This window comes from Elephas maximus, chromosome 17 (assembly GCF_024166365.1).
Source record: "Elephas maximus indicus isolate mEleMax1 chromosome 17, mEleMax1 primary haplotype, whole genome shotgun sequence".
In the NCBI taxonomy this organism is placed as follows: domain Eukaryota; kingdom Metazoa; phylum Chordata; class Mammalia; order Proboscidea; family Elephantidae; genus Elephas; species Elephas maximus.
This window is the reverse complement of record NC_064835.1, coordinates 74,414,753-74,440,710: the sequence shown is the minus strand read 5'-3', so window position 1 is coordinate 74,440,710 and position 25,958 is coordinate 74,414,753. Positions and strand designations below refer to the sequence as shown.

Genomic DNA, 25,958 nt, shown 5'->3' with positions numbered 1-25,958 from the left:
AAAGACGTGGCATTTTCAGAGAGAGTATTGTGAACAATCAAGAACGGACAGCTGATACAAAGAGGATGCAAAACAAACCTTATGAAGCGCAAACATGAGAACTCAAAAAGCCTAGCAGCCTTTGCTATTTTGTGGAAGGCTAAATTGTTCTACGTGCTACTTTAAAAGGCCCTGAAAATATCACTGGATAAAGACTTGTGTTCAGAGTGCTGACCAAAAGCAACCGGAAAAAAAAAAAAAAAACCCGAAAGAGTACATTCTGCTCAGTTTTCTGGTTAAAAATCATGGAAGTTAAATTTCAATACATTTTTAGATACTCTGGTTCCTGCAGGGATAGCTAATGTACACAGAGAATTCACTTACATGGAATAGAACAGTTCACTCCCTCAAGTGGCAGGGTAAATAAGGATGTACTGTTTGAATTACTCAATTTTATGTTAACAGTTTCAACAAAACTTTATGTACATGTGTTACCACCTTAAAAATAAATAAATGACTAACCAATCATTTAGTGATAACTAGAAACATAGCCAATCTCTTATCTTAATGACTCATTCAATTGCTACCCTATTATTCCAAGGAAGAGAAAATTTAATTGCTACTGCAAAAGTGTATACTTCTAGTATTTTCTAGAACCAAGGCAGAAATTCAAGATAATTTGTTTATGCTTCCTATTTTCATTTTCCCCCAAAAGATCTTAAAAAATAGCTCTTCCGTGGATTTCATGCTTCAGAAAAATAACTTGCAACCTACCTCGTATGTGAACAACACCTTTCTACATGCATTTCTGATTCTAGGTTCCTGCAATTAAACAGTTATCCCTAAGGGAGCTATTAATTTTTATAAGAAATCTTTGAGGATTTTAATTGTAGTTACACTAAATACTAAATAAGTACTAAAATATAGTACTTATAACATGAATGAGAAGTTGAAATTTTCTTTATAGATTCTTAAAATATGATCACCACTTTTTCATAAACTATGTTCATTTCATTTTACCTTCAAACTTGGCTAAAAAATACTATGGAATATTAAAATTGTAGCACTTTTTTTCCTAAGTAAATCAGTAAATATTTTTAGCTTCAGCTTTAGTTTGTTATTGCTGTCTTTGATTATCAAAACAACCCTCTGGATTTGTTACTTGTTTACTTTAATTAATTCTTAAAATCTATTTACTGGAATATTGATATACACAACAACTTGGATGGATTTCAAGGTATACACTGAGTGAAATGCAAATCTTAAAAGGTTACATACTGCATGATTCCATTTATATAATATTCTTGAAATGACAAAACATAAACATGGAGATACACCAATAGAGAGAACAATGAAATCAGGAAAACAATACCATTTATAATAGCCACTAAAAAAAATAAAGTAAAAGGCCTATACAAAGAAAACTGCAAAACACTACTGCAAGAAAGCAAAAGAGATCTACATAAATGGAAAAACATCCAATGCTCATGGATAGGTAGACTCAACATTGTGAAAATGACAATTCTACCCAAAGCAATTTACAAATACAATGCAATCCTGATCCAAATACCAAAAACATTCTTTAAAGAGATGGAAAAAAAATATATCATTAACTTTATATGGAAAGGGAAGAAGCCCCAGATAAGTAAAGCACTACTGATGAAGAAGAATAACGCAGGAGGACTTGCACTACCTGACCTCAGAACCTACTATACAGCTACGGTAGTCAAAACAGCCTGGTACTGGTACAATGACAGATACACTGACCAATGGAACTGAATTGAGAACCCAGATGTAAATCAATCCACCTATGGTCACCTGATCTTCGACAAGGGCCCTAAGTCCAACAAACGGGGAAAAGACAGTCTTTTTAATAAATGGTACTTGTAAAACTGGATGTACATCTGCAAAAAAAATGCAACAGGACCCATACCTCACACCACATACAAAAACTAATTCAAAATGGATCAAAGGTCTAAATATAAAGCCAAAAATTATGAAGTTCATAGAAGAAAAAATAGGATCAACACTAGAGGCCCTAATACATGGCATTAACAGGATATAAACCACAACCGACAACACACAAACTCCAGAAAATAAGCTAGATAACTGGTATTTTCTAAAAATTAAACACTTATGCTCGCCAAAAGACTTCACCAAAAGAGGAAAAAGAGAACCTACAGACTGGGAAAAAAATCTTGGCTCTTACAAATCAGACAAAGGTCTAATCTCTAAAATCTGCAAGAAAATCCAACATCTCTACAACAAAAAGACAAATAATCCATTTAAAAAAATGGGCAAAGGAAACGAACAGACACTTCACCAATGAAGACATTCAAGTGGCCAACAGATACATGAGAAAATGCTTGAAATCACGAGCCACTAGAGAAATGCAAGTCAAAACCACAATGAGATCATCTCACTCCCCGGAATTACCAGTACAGAATCAAAAAAAACAGGAAATAACAAATGTTCAAAAGGCTGCGGGGAGACTGGAACTCTTACTCACTGCTGGTGGGAATGCAAAACGATACAACCATTTTGGCAGACGATATGGCGCATTCTTAGAAAGCCAGAAATACAAATACCATATGACCCAGCAATCCCACTCCTATGAATATATCCTAGGCAAATAAGAGTTGTCACACGAGTACATATATGCACATCCATGTTCACTGCAGCATTGTTCACAATAGCCCACCAACAGATGAATGGATAAACAAACTGTGGTACATACATACTATGGAGCATTAAAAAAAATTATGCAATGATAAAGAGCAATGATGAATCTGTGAAGCATCTCGTAACATGGATGAATCTGGAGGGCATTACGCTGAGCGAAATAAGTCAATCACAAAAGGACAAATATTGTATGAGACCACTACTGTAAAAACTCATGAAAAGGTTTACACACAAAAAGAAACAACCTTTGATGGCTACAAGGGTGGGGAGGGGTGGGGATGGAAAAACACTAAACAAATAGTAGGTAAGTGGTAACTCTGGTGAAGGGTAAGACAGTACACGATACTGGGAAAGCCAGCACAACCTGTGCAAGGCGAGGTCATGGAAGCTCTACGAACATATCTAAATTCTCTGAGGGGCAGAACCGCTGGGCTGAGGGCTGTGGGGACCATGGTCTCGGGGAACATCTAGCTCAACAGGCATAACATAGTTTATAAAAAAAATGTTCTACATTCTACTGTGGTGAGTAGCATCTGGGGTCTTAAAAGCCTGTGAGCGGCCATCTAGGATACTCCATTGCTCTCATCCCTTCAGGAACAAGGGAGAATGAAGAAAACTAAGGAAAGATACAAGGGAGGAATTAGGCCAAGGACTAATTGACCACATCTACCACGCCCTCTACCAGTCTGAGTCCAGTACAACTAGATGGTGCCCGGCTACCACTGACTGCGCTGACAGGGATCATAACAGAGGGTCCCGGAGAAGAGCTGGAGAAAAATTCTAACTCAAAAAAAGACCAGGCTTGTTGGCCTGACACAGACTGGAGAAACCCTGAGAGTATGGCCCCTGGACACCTTAATCAGCTCAGTAATGAAGTCACTCCTGAGGTCCATCCTTCAGCCAAAAACTGGACAGGCCCATAAAACAAAACAAGACTCAAAGGACACACCAGCCCTGGGGCAAGGACTAGAAAGCAGGAGGGGACAGGAAAGCTTGTAATAGGGAACCTAAGGTTGAGAAGGGAGAGTGCTGATATGTCGTGGGATTGTTAACCAATGTCATAAAACAACATATGTACTAACAGTTTAATGAGAAACTAGTTGTTCTGTAAACCTTCATCTATAAAATAAATAAAAATAAAAAAACATAAAGATGGAGAATGGATTAGCAGTTGCCAGGGATTAGCAAATGAAGGTAGGGAAGGAGGTGGCTGTGGCTGTAAGTGGGTAGATGGAGGGATTCTTGTGGTGATGGAACTGGTCAGTATCCAGACTGTGGTGGTGGTCACACAGATCTACTCATGTGATAAAACCGCACAGATCTAAACACACACACACACACACACATACACACACACGAGTGCATGTAAAACTGGTAAAATCTGAAAATGGTTGTCAGATTGTATCTGGTTATGATACTGTACTTAGAGTTTTGCAAGATATTACCATTGCGGAAACTGGGTGAAGAGTATTTGGGATCTCTCTGTATTGTTTCTTACAACTGCATTTGAAATCTACTATCACCTCAAAATAAAAAGTTAAAAAAATTCTATATAAATGCTTACTGTTTACCACTATAGCCTGATTACATTTAGTGATCACCGTAGGGCCGCTATGAGTCAGAATCACCTGGATGGCAGTGGGTCATTGCAGAATCACAGAGACGATACCCATAACATATTTTAATATCTTAAATGAGGAAACACTCTAAAATTGAGCCTGAGAATTTCAGGATGCCTTGGCTACAGCAAAACTCAAAGTCACTCTTCATTAGGACAATAGTACCATCAATACTTTGAGTAAAACCAAAACCTTTATATCTCCAACTCTGTCAAATTTCAATGGGTTTTGCTTTTTATTATAAATACAAAACAGGAATCCCCAAAATTACTTTAACACTGGTAAGATTATTGGGTTAAGACAAAAAATATTCCTAATAAATGCCATAAATGGTTTAGAATAAAAAGGCAAATGGGTTCACTATTGAGCCTACTTAAAAAAAAAAAATTCTAATAGTTTTAATTCACTGTCATTTTACTTAAAAATCACATGACTTTTAACTCTATCAATTAAAAAATTTAGTAACTCAGAAATGTCACATATTATTTATCGGATAAAAAGTTCAGTAGCAAAGCCTAACAGTGTATTCTAAGATCAGGCTTTTTCAAAGCAAAGCCACCAAAGTCAAAGATTTCTTTGATATACTTCTAACTCCTGATCCCTATCATGACTGTAGGGTATTTGAAGAGAAGTGTCTCCTTAGAGAGCCTTGGTGGCGTGATGGTTAAGTGCTTGGCTGCTAACTGAAAAGTCGGCAGTTGTAACCCACCAGCTGCTCCACGGCAGAAAGATGTGGCAGTCCGTTTCCACAAAGATTTCAACTACGAGTCGGAATCAATTTCACGGCAGTAGGTTTTGGATCTCCTCAGGGATTATGCTACTCTGATTCACCTATCCCTAAAGCCCTAAAGGCTGTACTGAGTCTGCTCAGGAAACAGGGAGAGAAGGTAACAAAGGTGAAAGCAGCACTTTCTTTTTCTGAGTTTTATATACGGGGCTAAAAAGGGTTTCTGCCTCACAGCTTCTGCTTAATTGTAACTTGGGTTTTTTTTTTTTTTTTTAACTTCTGCCCATGTGTAGCCCACGGAGCCCCTCCACCCTCTTTCTTTCTCAGTAACTCTCAGACTCATTTCCTCAGTATTTACCAGATCAAGTTGCTGAAAAGAATCTTATTCATTCCTCGAGTACTTATTAACCAGTCATTGTCTGCCAGGTAGATGCAAAGATCCCTAAATGGACAACTTGCTTTCCTCCTGACTGTGGCAGGTAATGTCACAGTTACCACAGCTCTCTGGACAGCTTGTGTACAGTGTATGGTGTGGCTGCCCCCTGTCCATGCAGGTGAATCCAAGCCAGTATGTGTGTGTCCCTTGGCGTATGTGTAGGGGTCCTGACCTGCTACAAAATTTGGCCTGCTTGGGGTTATGGGGGAAACCTTGGTGGTGTAGTGGTTAAGAGCTAAGGCTGCTAACCAAAAGATGGGCAGTTTGAATCCACCAGGTGCTTCTCGGAAACCCTGTGGGGCAGTTCTACTCTGTCCTATAGGGTCGCTATGGGTTTGAATCGACTCAGGGGCAATGGGTTGGGGCTTGGGTTTTGGGGCTATGGGCAGGGAAGTTCCCACAGAAACTAGTATAACTGTGGCAGGAACAGGATTGACTTGTCCAAAACAGTTCTTAGCTTCCCATGAAACAAGGAAACAGTAACAATTACTTGTAATAAATAGTTTCAAATTACAATTACTTTCTGATACCAGTAAAATTTCTTCTAAGTTCAGCACAACACAGTGACTGAGTAGGCAACCAAGGAAAAAATTGGGAAAAAGCCTTATGAACCCACGAAACAGGGTAGGAAACCCTTCAAAAGAAATTACCTAAATCCAACTTGTAGAGGATTTAATTTAAAAAGCATATTTCAAACTAACAAGCTGAACGATGTGAAGTGTTTTTTAAAAAGATTAAAGCACTTATAATCCTGAAAATATAATTTATGGTTGTCAAAAAACGAAGTATATGATTCATAGATATTATATTATTTGTATCTAACTATCAAAATAATTGGAGAACTATGAAAGGAGAGCAGAAGGGAAGAGAAAAAGAAACTAATGCTTTCAAAAAAACAGAGGCTATGACACAGAGCTCTGAGGTTTTCAAACCCTTTTTGGCCCATTATATAAAACTGAAAAAAACAGAGGACTGCTTCCGCCTTTGCCTCCCTCTGTCCCTGCTCCCTGAGGCGATTCCACGTAGTCTTTAGGGCCTCAGGGTTATATGGGTCAGAGTGGCATAATCTCTAAGAGGATCCAAAATCCACTGCCTTGAGCAGATTCTGCCTCATAGTGACCCTACAGGACAGAACAGAATTGCCCCACAGGGTTTCCAAGGCTGTAATTTTTTATGGAAATGTTATAAAACTTCATGATACTTCATGTTAAGCCTCCAGAAAAACAAAAATTTTCATTAAGTAATCCAGTCTTTGAGACATTACTTTTTAAAAAATTGGTAATATAAGTTTGGAACACCAGTAAGATGTGCTGACTCAAAAAGAGATCAGAAAAACACACAAACGTGAAAAGACAGCAGTAAATATAAGATTTAAGTCATCTGTGAACTTTAGAGTCTTAACAGTGTTCCAAAAGAATGTTTAAAATAACCACCACATTTATTCCCTGCATATCAGGTGGTATCAGGTGAGAGCCAAAGATACATATATAAGGAGTAAATCAACTAAAAGAACTGGAAACAGCCAAGAGAGATCAGACATGGTGTCTAAGATCTTACTTGCTACTGTTAACACCATTTTTATCTTAGGGATCTAGGAAGGTTACTGAGAAAGTCTAAGCTTCTAACTAAAATTCATCATCACCCTTCAAGTTGCAGGCCTGCACGAAGAATCTTGGACGTTGGCTACACTTACTGTTTAGAGCCAGGAAAGCCAACTAGAGAGGAATAAAAAGGATATGGTAAACTGAGATTCCTTTTCAACACCACCATGACTACGGGCGGTAAATATTTGCATTTTTTCTCCAGTGGACACGAATAATCGAATCCACACTGGCACTTCACCCTTCATCAGTGCCAAAGGAAGATAAGCTAGACACTGAAAAAAAAAAAAAAAAGGAAAAAAGAAAACCAAATAGCTAGGATTAACTCGCGTTTCACCTTTCTCTTAGGCGGATGTACTTACTCAAAAGTTGGCGGACGCTTCCAAGGAACAACCATAAGAGGCCAAGAACAGTGAAGTTGGCAAAACAAACTGATCTTCTGTTTTACTACCAATTTATTTGATTAGTTACACCAATAAGAATTTTACACGCAAGTTAAAAGTCTCGGTTTGGGGAATTTGTAAACTGATCCGGTTATTTAATTGATTCTTTTGGCAGTTTCCACAGTTTTAGAAATAAACTGAAATCTTGGTGTTGCAAGAGAAAGCGTTTTCAAGGCACTATTCGCCAATCGAATTCTTCCTGAATGATAATTTGGGCTGTGGGGGGCGTTGTCACCACCACTGAGCAGCAGCAGCGCATTCAACGTAGGGTGTCTTTTGTGAGCGCGTGACATAGTATCACAGATGATAGATTAGATAGCTAGCTAGCTCTTTATTAAATATATTTATTGCCGTCGAGTCTGTTCCGACTCAGAGACCCTACAGGGCAGAATAGAACTAACTGTCCCATAGGGTTTCCAAGGAGCGGCTCGTGGATTCGAACTGTCGACCTTCTCGTTAGCAGCCGAGATCTTAACCACTGCGCGACCAGGCCTCCAATATACTAAAACAATTTGCCTCAACATGGTAGGTGGGCAAAGCACGCAAGGCCACCTTAAGACTCAAGTGCGGAGGAAAAACTGGGGCGACAATGTACTAAGCAGCACTCACCGCGGAGGAGGCGACAGCTTCGCTGAACGTTCCAGCCGCAGCATCACCTGTCCCCGCCATCCAGCCCCGATCGTGGGCGGCGCGCCCCCGGCCGCGAACACCGGCCCGCCGCAGCGCTCACTCCCGGAAAGCGCTCACCCCACCGAGCCGGGAAGCGAGAGGAGCCGAGCGGCGCCGCCAGCGGGCCTCTGGGAAGGCGGCCCCAGCTCCAGCCCCGCGGTCCAGCGCCGACGCCCTGGGGACAGAGGCGCGTCCTCAGGGCCCGGCTCTTCGTTGGCGGGAGGCGGATGCTGCGGCGGCGGCGGGCGGGCCCCGGACCCGCACAACGCCAGGGTGCTGAGGGGAGGGCGCAGGGGCGGGCGGGGACCCGTCCTTCAGCCACCGAAGGAGGACGGCCGCAGGCCGCAGGGGACGCGCGGGCTTCTCCGGCATTCCCTCCAAGGTGGAGGTGGCCGCCCACCGGGGGAGGAGCCCGAGGCGCCGCCGCCCGCCGTGCTCTTAGGAACGCCGTCTCATCGGCCGCGCGCGCAGGCCGGCCTGGATCTCCGAAGGAAGGGAGTAGCGGCCCCTTTAAGGGGGCGGGGCGTGCGAGTCCGGTCGGCCGCGGGGCGGGCGCTGTGCATGTCGGTAGTTGCAGTTCAGGTCACCCAACCTGTCATCCACCTTTTCCCAAGAGCTCCTCCCCAGGGGCGTGTGGCCTGGGAGCCGCGGAGCCGGCGGACTGACCGACGCGCTCGCAAGGGGCGGGCTGGAGGGCACCCCTAGGCCGTACTGAGGAGGACGCCGAGCGGACGAGAAAGGAGCGGCTTGGAGCCCGGGGCGGGAGGCGACCGGGTGCGCCTGCGCAGAAGCGCCGTCGGGGCCGGCGAGAAGTTGGGGAGCGTCCGAGTGAGAATGGTAGGTGGCCCTGCAGGTCCTCGCGCCCCGTTCGGATCTGGCCCCGCGTTGTCTACTCGCACAGCCCCTCCTACACACACGGGTGGCTCGGGAGGGAGCGGCGGGGCCTCGCGGGAGGGCGCCCTGGTGTCTGGAGCGGGGACAGTCGCGAAGGTCAAAGGGAGGGGCCGGCAGGGGCCTGGGGAGAGGCCGCGAGCCCGGGGCGGGGGCTGCGCCTTCCCGGGGTTCCCGGGACCCTCTCCGCGCCCGCGGGTCTCTCCAGGTACAGACAGCCTAGGGCGCGCCGGCTGTAAGGGCGACAGAGGCGGGCGTTCCAGAAAAACGCCGATTAACTCCACGAAACTGAACTCTTACCTAATTGTGTTGTGATAGTTGAGTTTGCTTTGCAAGCTGTCGAAGGCAGATACCTGGCCTGTATCCGTTTGCCTCTTTTGTGTGATCGCTGCCTATTAATTCTCGTTTATGCTGAGCGAAGATACGATATGCCAGAGTCGTTACCAGTTCTCCCTCCCTCCAAATTGCTCCCAGCGTCTTAAATTTTCAGTTTCACCGCTTCATAGGAGACCTGGTGGCGCAGCGGTTAAGCGCTAGGCTGCTCACCGAAAGGTCAGCGGTTCACAATCCACCAGGGCTCCGCTGGAGAAAGATGTGGCATTCTGCCTCCCCTAAAGATTACAGCCTTGGAAACCCTATGGGGCAGCTCTGCTCTGTCTGTCAGGGTCGCTATGAGTCGGAATCGACTCCGTGGCTGTGGGTTTCGGTTCACCACCTCCAGTGAGGTCACTTAAACAGAAAGTAAACGTCTGTACTAATAGGTACTAATTCTTAGCCATTTCCTTTCAGTAGTGTGTGTACTTGAAAAGGGAGAGGGAAGTGCAGTCATGTAAAGGATGTTAAACACTTGGTTTTAAATGATTGCGTTCTTGTTTACTCGGTTCATTATTTATCAGCTCCACTAGAAAAACATTTTTTGAAGCAGTCTTAAATTATTTTATATGTGGCTACCTACCACCCCCAGTCTTTCTGGTTTTTTAAATAAAATGAGTTTGCTGAATGAGGCATAACGCTTACCGAGCAGCTAGCCAATCAGTATCTAGCAAGCCTTTATACGTGCTTGCTGGGTGGTAGGGATGTAGATACCAACATCCTGGGAGATCTACACAGTCTAGGGAGAGAGACTTAACTAGTAAATCAAAACGGCAGTATTACAGTTCGATAAGAGCTATGTTAAGGTTAAGAACAAGGGACAGCGGGAGCATTCAGGAGGAGCATCCAACAAAGCCTGGGAAAAGGAGGATCAGGAAAGGCTCATGGAGGAGGTGACTTCCTGAATGGAAGTACAAAGCAACCAAGGTGAACAAGGAGAGGAGGGATGTTTCAGGCAGAAGCAGCCTCCTTGTTGTTACGTGTCACCGAGTCACTTCTGACTGATAGCCACCCTGTGTACAACAGAATGAAGCATCTAGACATAAAGTGGAGAAGATCGCATGTTTGAGGAATTGCTAGTAATTCACTATGGCTAGAGCATGGAATTCAGGGTTGAGAATGGTGAGGACTGTTTAAGTAGGGTCTTCCCTATAGTCATGGCATACAGAATTTTATCCAGGAGTTAATGGGAGCCATTGAAGATTTTTAAGAAGGGAATGATAATCATATTTTGTTTTAAAAAGCCCTCTGTCATCAGGGCAGAAATCAGATTGTAGGGGGTTGGAGTTGCAGGCAAGAAAGACCAGGAAAGAAACTGTAGTAATAATCTAGGCAAGAAGAGATGAGGGCTTGAACCAAAGCACTGTCTGTAGGAATCAGGGGATGAGAGGAGGGAGAGGCGAGGACTTTAAGAAAGGAAGGTCACAGAATCAGCAGACTCTTTGGAAATGGAGTAAGGGAAAGAGAATAAAGCCACCCCCTGGCTTGGGCAGTTGAGTAGATGGTGGTATTATTGACCAAAATGGGAGTGTAGGAGGAAAACATATTTGTGGGGGAAGATAATACAGGGAGGTAAAAATAGGATCATATAGTTGATTGAATATATAGATTTGGAGCTCAAAAGAGAGGTTTCTGGAAGTGTGTATCAATTGCTTTGAAATATACTGGAAACCATGGTAGTCAGTGTGTTTCATCATTCATTCAGTAAATATGTATTCAGAGTTTTCTGTGTGCAAGGAAGGCAGTGTGCGAGATACTAGGGATATGATGGTGAATAAGACAAATGTGTTTTGGGAACCCATGAAGCTGATGTCCCAGCAGGGGAGATAGGCATTAAGACATATCCGTTTTATTACGGTAGGGGTAAGTGCCGAGGAGAAGCATAGGTCCCGTGAAGTTGTATAGTGGGGCTGGGTGAGTAGTGGTGTCAGATGCTGAGGTAACGAAGGCTTAGCCAAGGTAATAAGGTACGAACTGAACTCTGAAGAATAAGTGGCAGTTAACTGGACACAAAGCTAGGTGGGAGGAGCAGTCAGAAGTGCGAGGTGCTCCAGGCAAAAAGAACAGAATGTGCAAAGGGCCCCTAGATGATAGGAGATGGTATGTTCCAGGAATTGAAAGAAGATCCTAGTTGCTAAAGCACTGAGAGCAAGGGGAAAGTGACACAGTATGAGACTGGCGAGGAAACTGGAGCCAGACCGTACGGGGCCTTTAGGACGCATTAAGAAAGTTTTAGTCTTTGCTCTAATAGTAATGGGAAGCCATTGAAAGGGTTTCAAACAGAAGACAGATGTGATGGGATAGACCAGGAAGAATGTGTATAGAGAAAAGAGTGGAGAGATGAGGACAGAACCTCAGGGGTGGAAAGAGGAGCTAAAAAGAAGACTGAGAAGGAGAAACAAGAACACTAGAAAAAAAAATGCTGTCATAGACACCAAGAGGGTAGAGTTTAAAGGAGGAGGGAGTGGTCAGTGGTGTTGGGAAAAAAAAGGCTAAAAAGCTCCCGACTTTAGCAGCTAGAAGACTTTTTTTTGATGACCTGGGTAGAACAGTTTCACTACTGAGGCAGAAGCAAAGCCAGATTGCAGTGAGTTAAGATGCTCATTTCAGCAAGACTTATCTTCAGGAGTTTGGCACTTAACAGGAAAGGGGTGAGTTGTGCAGAGCTTGAAGGGAACATAGTATTAAGAGACTTTTGCTAACTTGGGAAAGACTTGAACATATTTATCATGCTGCAGAATTATTAGAGATGCCGAAGACCCCAGAGTGTGAAAGGAAATGTTTGAATTTAACTTTTCCCTTTGAGTCTACTGTATATCAAAAGAGAGAGTCATAAAGTGATCGACAAGTTTTTGTAATTAATTTGATCAAAATGGTTGCATTGTCAGCCCCTTCTAAGTTGACCCCAAGAGATTCCGTTGTATGAAATGTCTCTGGAAGGACATTTTAAGAACAGATTGTTTTCGTTTTGTATTTGGTTGGTCTTGGTCCCCAGATTATGTAAGTAATTTTTTCTAAGGTTATGGTTAGAATGTTTGAAACTTTTTCATAATTTAGGGATTTTATTTACTGTTTGTATTGGACCCTCCAGATTTGTATTTAGGAATTTTTTTTTTTTTACATTTTAACAGAGTAAAATAATGAAACAGAAAATGCCCTGCCCCAGCCTCTCTAAAAGTTGCCTGTAATAATTTAATTTTCATGTCATGGTAAGCTTCAACGAAAGCCATCAGAGCTTGAGGAGTAGGCCCTGATCCTGCCAATTTGTGTACCTTTGTTCATTTTATGTGGATGTAGATTTCACGTCTACGTAGATGTGAAACTGTCTTTCCCCAGTTTTTCAGTTTATGAAACTTTTTTCTAAGAAACTTTTTTCTACTTCCCTCTTTTACAAATTGCAACTTGGGTCTCCTTAGTCACTTTTGGACATGAAGAGCATACAGTCTTTAGGTTTAGCTATTGATTATTGTTTTAATCTTGGTTACCTTATGGAGAAAGCGTAAGGGGTAACAAATTTGTTGGAACCTTATTGATAATTTCCTGGCTCTTCATCTTGGCCAGAGACTGTTGCACCCATAGCTGCTATTACACACTCAGTAACAGTACCTTAGTGCCAACGTGAGGCTCATGTTTGCTGGGAGCGTCTTATGACAGATCAGGCAATTTGGTTAGATTGAAGAGGGACCTATTTGTTTCTCTACCCACTTTGTAACTAATAGTCAAAACCACTTTGAATGAGCTGGATCCATATACCCCTGCATCTGTTCTTCTAGCGCTTTAAAAAAAGTGTTCTTTACACTGTTGATGTAACTTAATTATCAGTATTAGGAGAGGCTTCAGGAAGGGCTTATCAGGAAAAATAGCCAAAGGTCAAACATGGTATTTAGCAGATATCTGTCAATGTTTAATTGACATGAATCCATCAGTTGTACCAAGAAATAAACCCACTGCCATCCAGTCAATTCCAACTCATAGTGACCCTATAGGACAGAGTAGAACTGCCCAATAGGGTTTCTGAGGCTGTAAATCTTTACAGAAGCAGACTGCCACATCTTTCTCCTGCGCAGCAGCTGGTGGGTTGGAACTGCTGACCTTTTGGTTAGCAGCTGAATGCCTTAACCACTGTGCCACCAGGGTTCCTATCAATTGAATAATGCTGGTTAGATAATTCTGTTACCTGAGGTTACATTACTCTGCTGATTAATCCTGGAAGTTCCAAGGGTACTTTGTTGAATTTTGTCTTATAACCATGACAGAATTTTTAAAAATAGCACTGATGGCTATTTCCATAGTAAAATTATCATGGCTATCCCTAATAGTAGACCATTATGGGGACTGCACACCTCTTAAGGTTTTTGAGGTAATTCTCGGCTTTGACCCCCCTTGCCCTTAGTGTGGCTGTCAACTTCATAAAAAGATGCCAGCTTTATCTTTTGTTCAGCTTACTGTCAAAGCATGTAGGCTCTGCCCTTATTTAGCAATATTTGGTCTTGCTAGAGAATATAATCTTGAATTGGTTGTTTAGTTCTTGTCAAAATCTCTATTTCAGGAAATACGTATAAGATATATTCCATGTATTACTCTAGAAGCTAGATCAGTGGTTGGCAAACTACAGCCCACAAGCTAGCTGCCTGTTCATGTGAATAAAGTTTTATTGGAACGTAGCCACACCCATTCATTTATGCTCTGTCTATGGCAGAGTTGAGTATCTGCAGTGTAGACTGTTTGGCCTTCAAGCCTAGTGTACTTACTGTCTGGGCCTTTAAGAAAAAATTTGCCAATCCCACTTTCTTTTGGGGTCCACTTCCTGCTGATCTACTTTCTTTTACCTTTTGCCCCTATCTGAAAACCCCATTGATGGGCTTCCATGGTGTGTAAAGTCCCTGAAATTTTATTCAAAACTGCATGTGTTTTCTTGGAGAGAAGATCTGTCAGATTCAAAAGGGATCCAAATCAAATAGTCAAAATGTTAATTCCCTGCATTAATTTAGCTCAGCAGTTCTCAAACTTTTTAGTCTCAGGACCCTTTGATATTTTTAAAAATTACTGGGCTCAAAAAGCTTTTGTTTGTTGTCATTGTTGTTCACTGCTGTCAAGTCAGCCCTGACTCTTGGCAACTCCATGTTCAACAGAACAAACCAGTTGTAACGCATGGGGTTTTCACTGGCTGATTTTTGTAGATTGCCACGCTTTTCTTCTAGTCTTAATCTGGAAGCTCCACTGAACCTTGTTCAGCATCATAGCAACACTCAAGCCGCCACTGACAGATGGTGCTGCGCGTGAGGTACATTGGCCAGAAATCAAACCCAGGTCTCCTGCAGGGAAGGCAAGAATTCTACCACTGAACCACCCATGAGCTTTTGTCTCTGCGGGTTATATTCATCAGTCTTTACCATATAAGAAGTTAAAACTGCAAGTTTTAAAATATAAACTCATTCTAAAATAATAATAAATCCATTACATATTTATATTACATTTTTTTGTAAATCTCTTTAATGTCTGGCTTAATGAAAGATTCTCAAATCTACATTCAACCTGTTGTGTGGGATATCATAAGCCACGAACGAAGCCTCTAGAAGCCCCTTCTGTACGCTCATGAGAAGATGAAAGTGAGAGAGGCAAATAACGTCTTAGAATTATTATAAAAATAGCTTTTTCATCGTGGACCCCCTGAAATGTTTCGGGATGCCACAGTGGTCTCCAGACCACAAATTGAGAGAACTGTGTGTTTGGATTGCACTATGTTATCCTCCTGTTGAATTGTACTCTGATATTTTGGCGTTAGCATGCATTGAGGGGTGCTTTAAGAAAAGTTTTGGAAGTTCGCTCTGCTATTTGTTGTTGGCATTTGGTGAGGAATTTGTCCAGTACAAAGGGGAACATTGCATATTGTCCCTTTCGTGAGGAACCACAGGAGCCATTTCCTTCAGATTTCAGTGCCAGGAGAAGCTGTGCCACTTCTGAGCCACTGGTAGGTTTTTAAATCTTATTAAATCAGATTTTCCTAACTAATCATATTTTCTTCTTTGCTTTGGCAACTAGGAAGCTCAGAGCGTAATTTTCAGCCCACTTTCAGCTCTTGTATAGGTATGCATGCCTGTATACTAATCTTATCCCTGGCTTGCTTTCTTTCATTTTCTTTTTCCCTCCTCTCAATTTCTTCATCTACATGTTGTTATTCATTTATATATTTCTGTAAGTTATGTCTTACATTATTCTATGTGTTTTTATAAATTGTCTCACATCATTTTTTGAACAAGGTTGAATATAAATTCTTTGCAATGAAAATTTTCCCTATATTGTATTACTTTGTAAAGCGTTTGTATAAAATATTAGCATTTAGTAAATTGTAGAGTCTTTCGATTTACAGGAATTAGTGAATCAGTTTCTTTTCTGGTGGTACTTTCATCAAGTTACCTTAGTAAGTGGAAATTTACCATCCTTATCTGGAAATATTAAGATGTTATTTTGTTTCCTTATATAGTATATATAGTACAGTTACTTGGCAGTTTTGTTATTCACTACCTACCCAGAGGCTCTGCCCTATTTTTTTCATTCGTGTCTCATATACACAGACATTTTTGTCATTAATGTTATCATTTTCGTTTAGTCATAGCAGGCATTCTTTTTGTGCCTGCTTTTGGACTTTTGTAAATTATTTTTAGCATTATCCTTAGTTGTGTATGCATGTTTTCATCAGTGTGGTTCTGCTGAGGACAATGGCAAGAGTTGTTGATTTTAAACTGGGAAAAACTTAAGACAGTAATGTATCTAAACTATGAAGCTTCCTCTATCATTAGAGCCTGACATTACATGATTGAAGTACCTCCTTTAAGTCAGAGGACTCTGCAGACAGACCTGCAGGGATAACGTGAAGGCTTTGTGCTACATCTGCCCTTCTTTATTTCATCAGATGGCTAGATGTGTTTCATAAAGAGAGATATTTTGCTGAGATTTTTTGAAAAAAAAAGTACTATCGTACTTCATGCAAAGTGAACTGGGTAAAAATCGAAATCTGCTTTGTATAATGTATTGATTCTCGTAACTTTTTAAAGATTAGACTTTGCATATTTGTTACTATATGGATGCTGTCGTTTCAATTTTCAGAAGACTGTGCAGTGTTTTTAAGTGATGAAGAACAAGGCTTTGTCTTCCTGTAATTCTGAAGTGAAGTTGAGTCACCCAACAAGAAAACTAAACCCAGTTTAAATGTAGGCGTTAGTGGTAGAATGCTGAGACAAACCTCTGGATTAGCTTCATTGGCTTTCCCGCTTCTTTTGCATCCCAAAGCATAAGCTTAAGTCGTCCCAGAAGGACAAGGTCCGCCAGTTTATGGCGTTTACGCAGGCTGGCGAAAGAACTGCTATATACTGTTTAACGCAGAATGACTGGAAACTAGAGGTGGCAACAGACAACTTCTTCCAAAGCCCAGACTCATTCTACAAAGAATCCATGAGAAATTCAGTAGACAAGAAGAAGCTAGAACAACTGTATAACAGGTACAAAGGTAAGAATGTTAATAATTAAAACAAACATTGTAAAAGTTGTAAACATTAAAAAATATGTAGATAACAGAATGGATGTGTTCTTTCTAGACTTTCTGGTGCCTTGTATGAAAAATCTCCAAGATGCATTTCTTTCTCTTCCTGATTTAGCTGCAAAATCCAATTTCTTCGATTTAAGTGAAACTATAATAATTAATCAGTATAGATTAGGGGTGAAATGAGAAGAAAGGAGTCTAAAGATTTATGTGGGAGTGAGCTCTCACTCAGCTTGTTCTGTGCGGTGGGTGAGTTTGATCTGTTGATCACTAGCTGGAAGGAAGCATTCACTGCGTTGGGGTTACTGCCATGTCTAGGTGGTTCTATCTCTTAATACAGTGTGTTTTTTCAAGCACTTCTATTTAGGCTGAAATATTTGTGAGTGGAAAGTTGCTTAAGAACAATATCAGATGAGACCAGAAGAACTGGATGGTGCCCAGCTACCCTTACTGAACGTTTTGATCAAAGTTTCTATGAAAGAATCCTGATCAAAAGGGAGAAAATATAGAACAGGATTTCAAATTCTCATGGAATTCAGCGTTTCTGGAGCCATGGAGGCTGGGTGAACTTACTACGAAACTATTATGAGATTATTACCCCGAGATATTCTTTAAACCTTAAACCAGAAATATTCCTTGCAGTCTTCTGAAAATCAAACAGTAACTTCACTTAACTTGTAAAGAATGCCTGCCTTCAGCATTGTGCTCTTAAGAACTTTCTATATGGGATCAAACTGATAGCACCAACTTGAAAGATTAGATAGGAAGCTTAGGGAGCAGTGAGTTTATGTTAATGGGGAGGAACAGTTCAGAAAAGGAGGGTGACAATGGTTGTACAACTTGAAGAATGTAATTGTTGTCACTGAATCGTACCTGTAGAAATTGTTAAATTGGCGTATGTTCTGTGTGTATTCTTAACAATAACAAAAAGAACAATACCTAACCATGAGAATAACTCTAAAGTGAGGGAAAATATCAGCTCTCTTAAAACAGTATAGCAATGTTTTGGCACTTGAACAATTTCAGTTGTTTAAAGCTTTGAGGAAATCTCTTAGCAAAGAAACCTTTGTGCTGGAGACTGGAGACAGTTTTTTTTTTTTTTTTTTTTTTAAATTAGGACTTAGAATGGAGCTTTTCCTGTCAAAATACAGTGGTGCTGTAAAAATAAGTGCATTGATGAATGTATACAGATTCAAAGACGTAGCAAGTTTTAAAATTTCTTATCAGATATTAAATCTGTATTCTCTCAGGAGAGGCAGCAGTAATTCAAGTGCTGACTTACTTTGCTTTTTTTATCCTATCTGTTTTAAAGGTCAATCTTATATTTCCAAAACTTTAAAGCATAAAACCTCATGTAAACAAGTACTAACCCAAACAAAATAACTGCCTTAGTTTTAAAGTCTTAATTTATTTGTTATTTTTGTTTTTTAATTTTGAAAATACTGTGTGTATTTTATTTTTTTATAATTTATTTTATTTGGTGGTTCTTGAGAATATACATGGTAAGGCTGCATATTTTAATCTGTTCAGATCTGAAAATGGATTGAAATTTACATTTTGTTTTTAAAGAGATGTGGTTAAGTAACATATTCTGTGGTAAAAATCACAGATATGTACTTACTATAGTTCTAAAAAAATATTTTAATTAAGATGTATTTTAAAAATCTTTGGCTAAGTTAATTTCGTAAGTCATATGCTATGGAGAAGGAGCCCTGCTCAACTGTTAATCAAAAGGTCAGTGGTTCAAAGCCACCAGCCATTCTGGAAAGATGTGGCAGTCTCCTTCTGTAAAGATTACACCCTTGGAAACTCTATGGGGCAGTTCTACCCTGTCCTATAGGGTCGCTATGACTCGGAATTGACTCGACAGCAGTGGGTTTTTGGTTTTATGTTATGCAGATTTTTTTACTAGGTTGTTCAAATATGTGCAGAAGCATTTGAAAAAAATATTTTTATGTAAGTGAAAATTATAAGTCTTTACGCTTTAATTTGGAGCCCTGGTGGCACAGTAGTAAAGAGTTCGGCTGTTAACTGAAAGGCCAGCAGTTTGAATCCACCAGCCACTAGTTGGAAACCCAATGGGCAGTTCTACTCTGTCCTGTAGGGTTGCTATGAGTCAAAATTGACTTGACAGCAACAGGCTTGGTTTTTGGTTTGGTTTATGCCTTAATTTAAATTAATCATTTAATTTTGTGTAATTCTAGTAATTTTAAGTAGATATGATTACAGTTATCTTAGTCTTTAAAAATAAATACAGAGCTCAGAGACTGTTGATAAGTATAACCAGTCATTATGTTAACGTTTATAAGTGAATACTTCCAAAATTACTTTAAAATAATTACTAATATTGTATATGAAATTTACCAAGACTGTTTATTAAGTGAGAGCATTATGACCAATTTTTCTATAATTCGGAAAATATATGCTGTTAGGAGCACAGAATTCTTTCCTTTGGCAGGGTTGTGATAAAAACTTAATACATTATAAATACCAATACAGCGTCACTCCTAGCAATTTCCCTTTGGGCAGAGTACATTTCTATAAATTAGAATTTTTATTTTGCTTTAGGGAAGGCAAATTATTTCTTAATGATGATGTTTTCTCAAGCATGTTTCATTGATTTTTTTTTTCCTGAAAACCTAGAAACCTAGATTTAAAAAATGACACTATTTCCTGGATATGTTATTTGTTGTTCATTCTTTTTTATATATACAGTAGGAAATTGCAGTTCATTGATAGATGTATTTGAAACACTCTTGCTGTAACTATGTGGTAGACTCTAATCATCCATTTTAGCAATACCTTTCAAAATCATACAACTTTTTTTTCCCTTAACTTTGACTGTAGACCCACAAGATGAAAATAAAATTGGAATTGATGGGATTCAACAGTTTTGTGATGATTTAAGCCTAGATCCTGCCAGTATCAGTGTTTTGGTCATAGCATGGAAGTTCAGGGCAGCTACTCAGTGTGAATTTAGCAAAAAGGAATTTGTAGACGGCATGACAGAGCTCGGGTAAGTCGTTCTCAATTTAAATTTTTTCCAGAAAGGAAGATATTTTCAGCATTAATTGTTTTTCAACGGCCTGTAAATAGTAATCTGATATGTGTTTTCTTTATGTATCTTATAAATTTCTTGGGCATCTGTACTATTTAGCCTTTGGTTTTTCCTTTTAAATTCCAATTTAAAGTTTTATTTGGTATTTTTATTTTTTTAGATTAATCCGTTTTGTAACTCATTTTCTTCTTTTAATTTTTCCCCTCCCAATCTGGAATTGATAGCAAACAGTAGGTTTTTGTTTTGTTTTGTTTTCTTGTTTTCAGTTATTCAGTTTATTTCACAATAAAAACCTGTAGCTGTCCAGTCAATTCTGACTCATAGAAACCATATAGGACAGAGTAGCACTGCCCCAAAGGGTTTCCAAGGAGCAGCTGGTGAATTTTGGTTTGCAGCTGTAGCCCTTAACCAGTGCATTACCAGGGCTCCTTATTTCACAATACTGTGTACTAAATGTATAGTTCCATGTGTTGCTATATTAAACATTAATAAGATGTCATTTTGGTTTGTGCTAGTAACACTTTTTTTTTTAAACATTTAATTGTGGTTTAGGTAATAGTTTACAGAGCAAATTAGTTTTCCATTCACAATTTATACATAGGTTGTTTTGTGACGTTAGTTGCTATTCAACGCTCAGTGTGTTAGCACTCTCCCCACCTCCTCCCTGGTGTCCCTGCTTTCATTTGCCCAGCTTTTCTGGCCCTTCCTGCCTTCTGAACTTTGCTTTTGGGCAATTATAGCCCTTTTGGTGTTGTATGGTTGATTTTTCTGGGGAGCACATTCGTCATGGTGTTATTGTTCGCTTTGTAGGCCTGTCTATTATTTGACTGAAAGGTGATCTCCAGGAGTGGTTTCAGTTTCAAGTTTGAAGGGTGTCTAAGGGCCATAGTCTCGGGGTTTCCACCAACCTCTATCACACCAGTAAGTCTGGTCTTTTTTATGCATTTGAATTTAGCTGTACATTTTTCTCCCACTCTGTCCAGGACCTTCTGTTTTTATCCTGGTTCGAGCTGTTGGTAGTGGTAGCCGGGGACCATCTAGTTCTTCTGGTCTCAGGCTAGTGAAGGTTGTGGTTCATGTGGTCCATTAGTCCTTTGGACTAATTGTTTCCTTGGGTCCTTGTTTTTCTTCACTTGTTTTTGCTCCAGATGGGAAGAGACTAATAGTTATGTCTTAGGTGACTGTGTGCAAGCTTTTAAGACCCTAGTTACTACTGACCGAAGTAGGATGTAGAGCACTGACTTTATGGACTGTGTTATACACTTCTCTGTTTTTTAAATAGGGGTGAGATAAAAGCTTCACTGATAACTTAAGATGTTTCTCATTTGTCAGGTGTCTTAGAAGTAAATGAAGGCACGTTATATAACTCAGTCATTAAGCTAATTGAACTGTTTCTGATATTCTGATTTTTCAGTATTAACAACTTAAATAGCTTGTTCTTAGCTGCTGAAGGGAGCTTAAAGACCTTAATATAAACATGTTTTTAAAACATACACTTAACAACAACCATGGAAAGAGAAAAAAATACGGCATTTGTCTTTTTTCTAGTAAAGTGATGAATCTGTTATATATGTGTTATCTATTTAGATGATAAATTCTACAAGACATTTTTTATTTTTAATATCTTCCCACATTCCCAGTGGTTGTATAAAATCAAAGATATTATAGTAATGATGTAACATTTAGCATATTTCTTCATGTTCCTTGTACTTAAGAAAGCCTAGGTGAATCCTAGTTTTAGAATAAAAAGTTTAGAATGGATAACACCTATTAGAGTCCCATTGGTATTGTACTGTACATTATCCTATCTATTAAAATCTCTCATAAATGAGAAATTTTGGAAATTAGTGCTTATTATGACAACACTTACTGGCATTTCTTATATATTGTCTAAAAATATGTAAGAGAATTTTTTAAGTTCATGGCTATTATCTTATGAAGTGCCATAACTTAACAGTGCTTTAAAGATTTTGAGTATACATCTTCTAAAAATGTATTAGGTAATTTCATACCCTCTTTTTTTTGTATAAATATGGAGAGTGTAATTTCAGACTGCAGTTTTTGATGGGATAGTAATTCTACTCTCCACATCTTACAGAGCAGTAAAGGTGAATTTTGTAAATATGAAAGTGCTATACTAAGTTGAAGTATTATTAATGTTTTACTGTACTGTGATGACAATGTCAGTGTTCTTAGAGATATAAAGGGCTGTGTTCTAATCTAAATAGCACTAAGCTTGAAAAAATACTTTAACTTGTATGTTTGCTCTGTTAATTTTTCATACTTTTTCCTGGCTGTGTACTCTTTTGACTGTGATTAGATTACCTGCCTTTAACAGTTAATCCTATACCCTTTCATTAAGGGCTTGAAAGTTCTTACATAAGCTGAGTAAAATTTCTGTGCTTGGTGGCTAGAAATGGTGGACCAGGTAATTTGGACCAATGTGCTGGTCCACAGACAACAACTAGGAAACTGGACACGTATTAAGTTAATCTGCTAAAAGGCATTAGAGAACTGACAAGGTAGTGACGAATTGTGAACTAGAGCTCCAAAGAGGTGAACCCAACATTTGGGTCTGCTTTTGCTCTGAGGGTATCTGCCCATTCTTTTGATACCCTTTTGTGGGAAGAGGAATAAAAATTGGAGACCAGGGGATGGGGACTGTCTTAGTCATATAGTGCTGCTATAACAGAAATACCACAATGGAGTGACTTTAACAAACAAAAATTTAGTTTAGGAGGCTGGAAGTATGAATTTAGGGTTCTGGTTCTAGGCGAATGCTTTCTTTTTCTTTTGGCTCTAGAGGAAGGTCCTTGTCTCTTTAAGCTTCTGCTCCTGGGCAGTCTTCGTGTGGCTTGGCATCTCTCTTCCCTTATCTCTGCTCTGCTCATTTATTTCTTTTATATCTCAAAAGAGATTGACTCGAGATACACCCTACACTAATCCTGCCGCATTAATATAACAAAGACAACCCATTCCCAAATGGGATTATCATCACAGGCATAGAGGTAAGAATTTACAACACATATTTTTGAGATACAGAACTTAATCCATAAGAGGGACAAAAATTGGAGACCAGGGCCTGCAACAGTGGAGGCCTGGATAACTTCCTCACACTGAAGTTTGAAATCTGAAGACCTGTCTAGGAGTAAGGGTGAACTGCAAGTCCTTACAGGAACACTTCCAGCTCAAATCATATGGGTTACCTAGAAAATATCAATCCCTGAAATTGGAATAAGGTAATTTCAGATTGTGAATACTACAGGTGCCTGGCAAAAGTAAATAAAAATACTGTTTGTGGGCTTGCATATAAGAAAAAAATGCTATTTGGAAAAGATATTACCCTACGTTATTTCTACAAACAGTTCTTTAAATGCAATGTCCAGCACAAAATCAGAAATAAATAGACATATGAGAAGATTAGAGTTATATTAAAAAGAGCCACAGAGAAACACACACATGCAATAGAAACGAGCTCACTAGGGCTCCATATAATAAAGTGTTTTTACTTTAAAATAACCTTGCTCACTTTGGTCATGAGATTAAAAAATTGTCAGAGAACAACACGTGATTTAAAAAAATGACACAGCAAAACTAGAAACAATAAAAACTGGCAGTCTTGAAACAGATGAGAAAAGTAGAAGGGCATATGCTACCCAATTATTGACAACTTCATACCAATAAATTTGACAGCCTACATGAAATAGAGAAATTCTTTTTTTTTTTAATTTATTGTGCTTTAGGTGAAAGTTCACAGCTCAAGTTAATTTCGCATACAAAAATTCACACGCATATTGTTATGTGACCCTAGTTGCAGTCACTGTAATGTGACAGCACACTCCCCCTTTCTACCCTGGGCTTCTCATGTCCATTCAACCAGCTCCCATCCCTTTCTGCCTTCTTATCCCGCCTCCGGACAGGAGCTGCCCATTTAGTCTTGTGTATCTACTTGAATTACGAAGCACACTCTTCACGAGTATTTTATGTTTCATAGTCCAGTCTAGTTGTTGTCTGAAGAGCTGACTTTGGGAATGGTTTTAGTTCTGGGTTAACAGAGAGTCCGGGGGCCGTGTCTTCTGGGGTTCCTCTAGTCTCAGACCATTATAAGTCCCGTCTTTTTATATTAATTTGAGTTCTGTAGCACACTTTTCTCCTGCTCTGTCAGGGACTCTCTGTTGTGTTCCCTGTCAGGGCAGTCATTGGTTATAGCTAGGCACCATCTAGTTCTTCTGGCCTCAGGCTGATGGAGTCTATGGTTTACATGGCCCTTTTGTCTCTTGGGCTAATATTTTCCTGTGTCTTTGGTGTTCTTCATTCTTCTTTGCTCCAGATGGGTTGGGACCAATTGATGCATCTTAGATGGCCACTCACAGAGAAATTCTTTAAAAAAAAAAAAAAAAAAAACTTATCAAACTGACAGATGAAGAAATAGAAAACCTTAATAGTTCTGTAATTTTTAAGGAAACTGTACCTATAATTTAAAATTTCACAGAGAAAACTCCTGTCTTGGATGGCTTCACTGGCATATCCTATCAAACTTTTAACAACAACAAAGCACTTTGTTTTACATAGACTTTTTCAGAAAATAACAAAGAAAAAAAATTCCCCAATTAATTTTGAAGCCACCACATTGTTGATAACAAATGTAGGGAAGACATATTCAGGATGGAAAATTATAGACCACTGTCAGTTATAAGAATCATAAGATACAAAAATGCTGAACAAATTATTAGCAAACTAATTCCAGCCCAGAAAACTAGAATAATATATCATGCTAAAGTTTGTTAACAGTTCACTAATGCAAGATTAGTTTAGCTTTACAAAATCAATTTAATTTACCACATTAACGAGAGAAAAGTGAAAAAAAATTGATCTCAATTAATGAATAAAATAGGTTTGATAAAATTCAATACCCATTCATATATTAAAAAAAGAAGAAGAAGAAGAAGAATTCATAGGAAATGAAGAATAAAAGGGATTGTCTTTAATTTGACCAAAAAAAAAAAAAAAAGGAACCTACAGCAAATATACTTATTGGCATTATAAAACACTTAAATAAATACTTTCCCTTTGGGATAGAACAAAACCTGAATGCCTGCTTCTACTCAACATTGACCAGAAGTCTTAGCTAGTACAATCTACAGATAAAATATTTGAATCAGTAAGTGAGTTTAGCCAGACTGCAGGATTGAAAAAAAAACTATTATATTTCAGAATACTAGCAACAAAGCACAATGAATTTTTGAAATATGTATTATCTTAAGTAGTATCAAAAATACAAAATAGCTAGGATAAGCAGAATTAAAAATGTGTGATATCTCCATACAGAAAACAGTAACTCATTGAGAGGGAAGAAGACCCGAATAAATGGAGAAATATACCTCATTCATTTTAAGACTTAGTATTTTCTTCCTAAATTTGTGTATACCTTTATTGCACTTTCAGTCAAAATCCTAATAGGTAGTGGATTTATGTATGTAATTTGACAGGCTGAATTGAAATCTATGTGAAAATGCACAGCTAAGAATAGCAAAAAATGCTTGAAGAAAAAAGAACAAGTAGGAAGATTTGTTCTACCAGATAATCTGAACTTTTAAACCTTTGGTAATTAAGACTGCCTGGTGGTTAAGAGCTTGGCTGCTAACCAAAAGATTGGTGGTTCAAATCTACCAGCCACTTGTTGGAAACCCTGTGGGGCAGGTCTTCTCCGTTCTGTAGGGTTGCTATGAGTCAGAATTGACTTGACAGCATAGGGTTGGTTTTTTTGGTTTTGGTATTGCATACAGTAATGGATAAATAGACCAGTGGAACTGATGGAGAGCCCTGAAACAAATCTGCATATATTTGATTTATGAAAAAAGTAGCCCTTTAGAGAAGTGGAGAAAGGACATCTTTTCTATAAATGTTCCTGGGAGAATTGGCTAATCCTAAGGGAAAAAAA

At 39.3% G+C, this 25,958-nt stretch overlaps 2 protein-coding genes across 14 annotated transcripts in view; one reads left to right on the top strand and one right to left on the bottom strand.

Moving 5' to 3' along the window:
- The window catches only part of TMCO3 (transmembrane and coiled-coil domains 3), a 73,014-nt gene extending 64,828 nt beyond the window's left edge, over positions 1–8,186 (bottom strand). For all 4 annotated transcript variants that reach the window (XM_049856234.1, XM_049856233.1, XM_049856235.1 and 1 more), the window contains exon 1: positions 8,097–8,186. The gene's annotated coding sequence lies outside the window, so the exon portion shown is untranslated. The remainder of the gene's footprint in view (positions 1–8,096) is intronic.
- A 693-nt stretch (positions 8,187–8,879) lies between these two features.
- The window catches only part of DCUN1D2 (defective in cullin neddylation 1 domain containing 2), a 53,105-nt gene continuing 36,026 nt past the window's right edge, over positions 8,880–25,958 (top strand). For 2 of the 10 annotated variants that reach the window (XM_049856243.1, XM_049856240.1), the window contains exons 1-3: positions 8,880–8,993; positions 16,710–16,926; positions 19,807–19,975. In XM_049856243.1, coding sequence (XP_049712200.1) covers positions 8,991–8,993; positions 16,710–16,926; positions 19,807–19,975 — 389 coding nt within the window. In that variant the 5' untranslated portion in view covers positions 8,880–8,990. Of the gene's footprint in view, positions 8,994–15,300; positions 15,391–16,526; positions 16,927–19,806; positions 19,976–25,958 lie in introns of those variants that run through there. The other 8 variants (XM_049856241.1, XM_049856244.1, XM_049856246.1 and 5 more) reach the window with 8 other exon arrangements.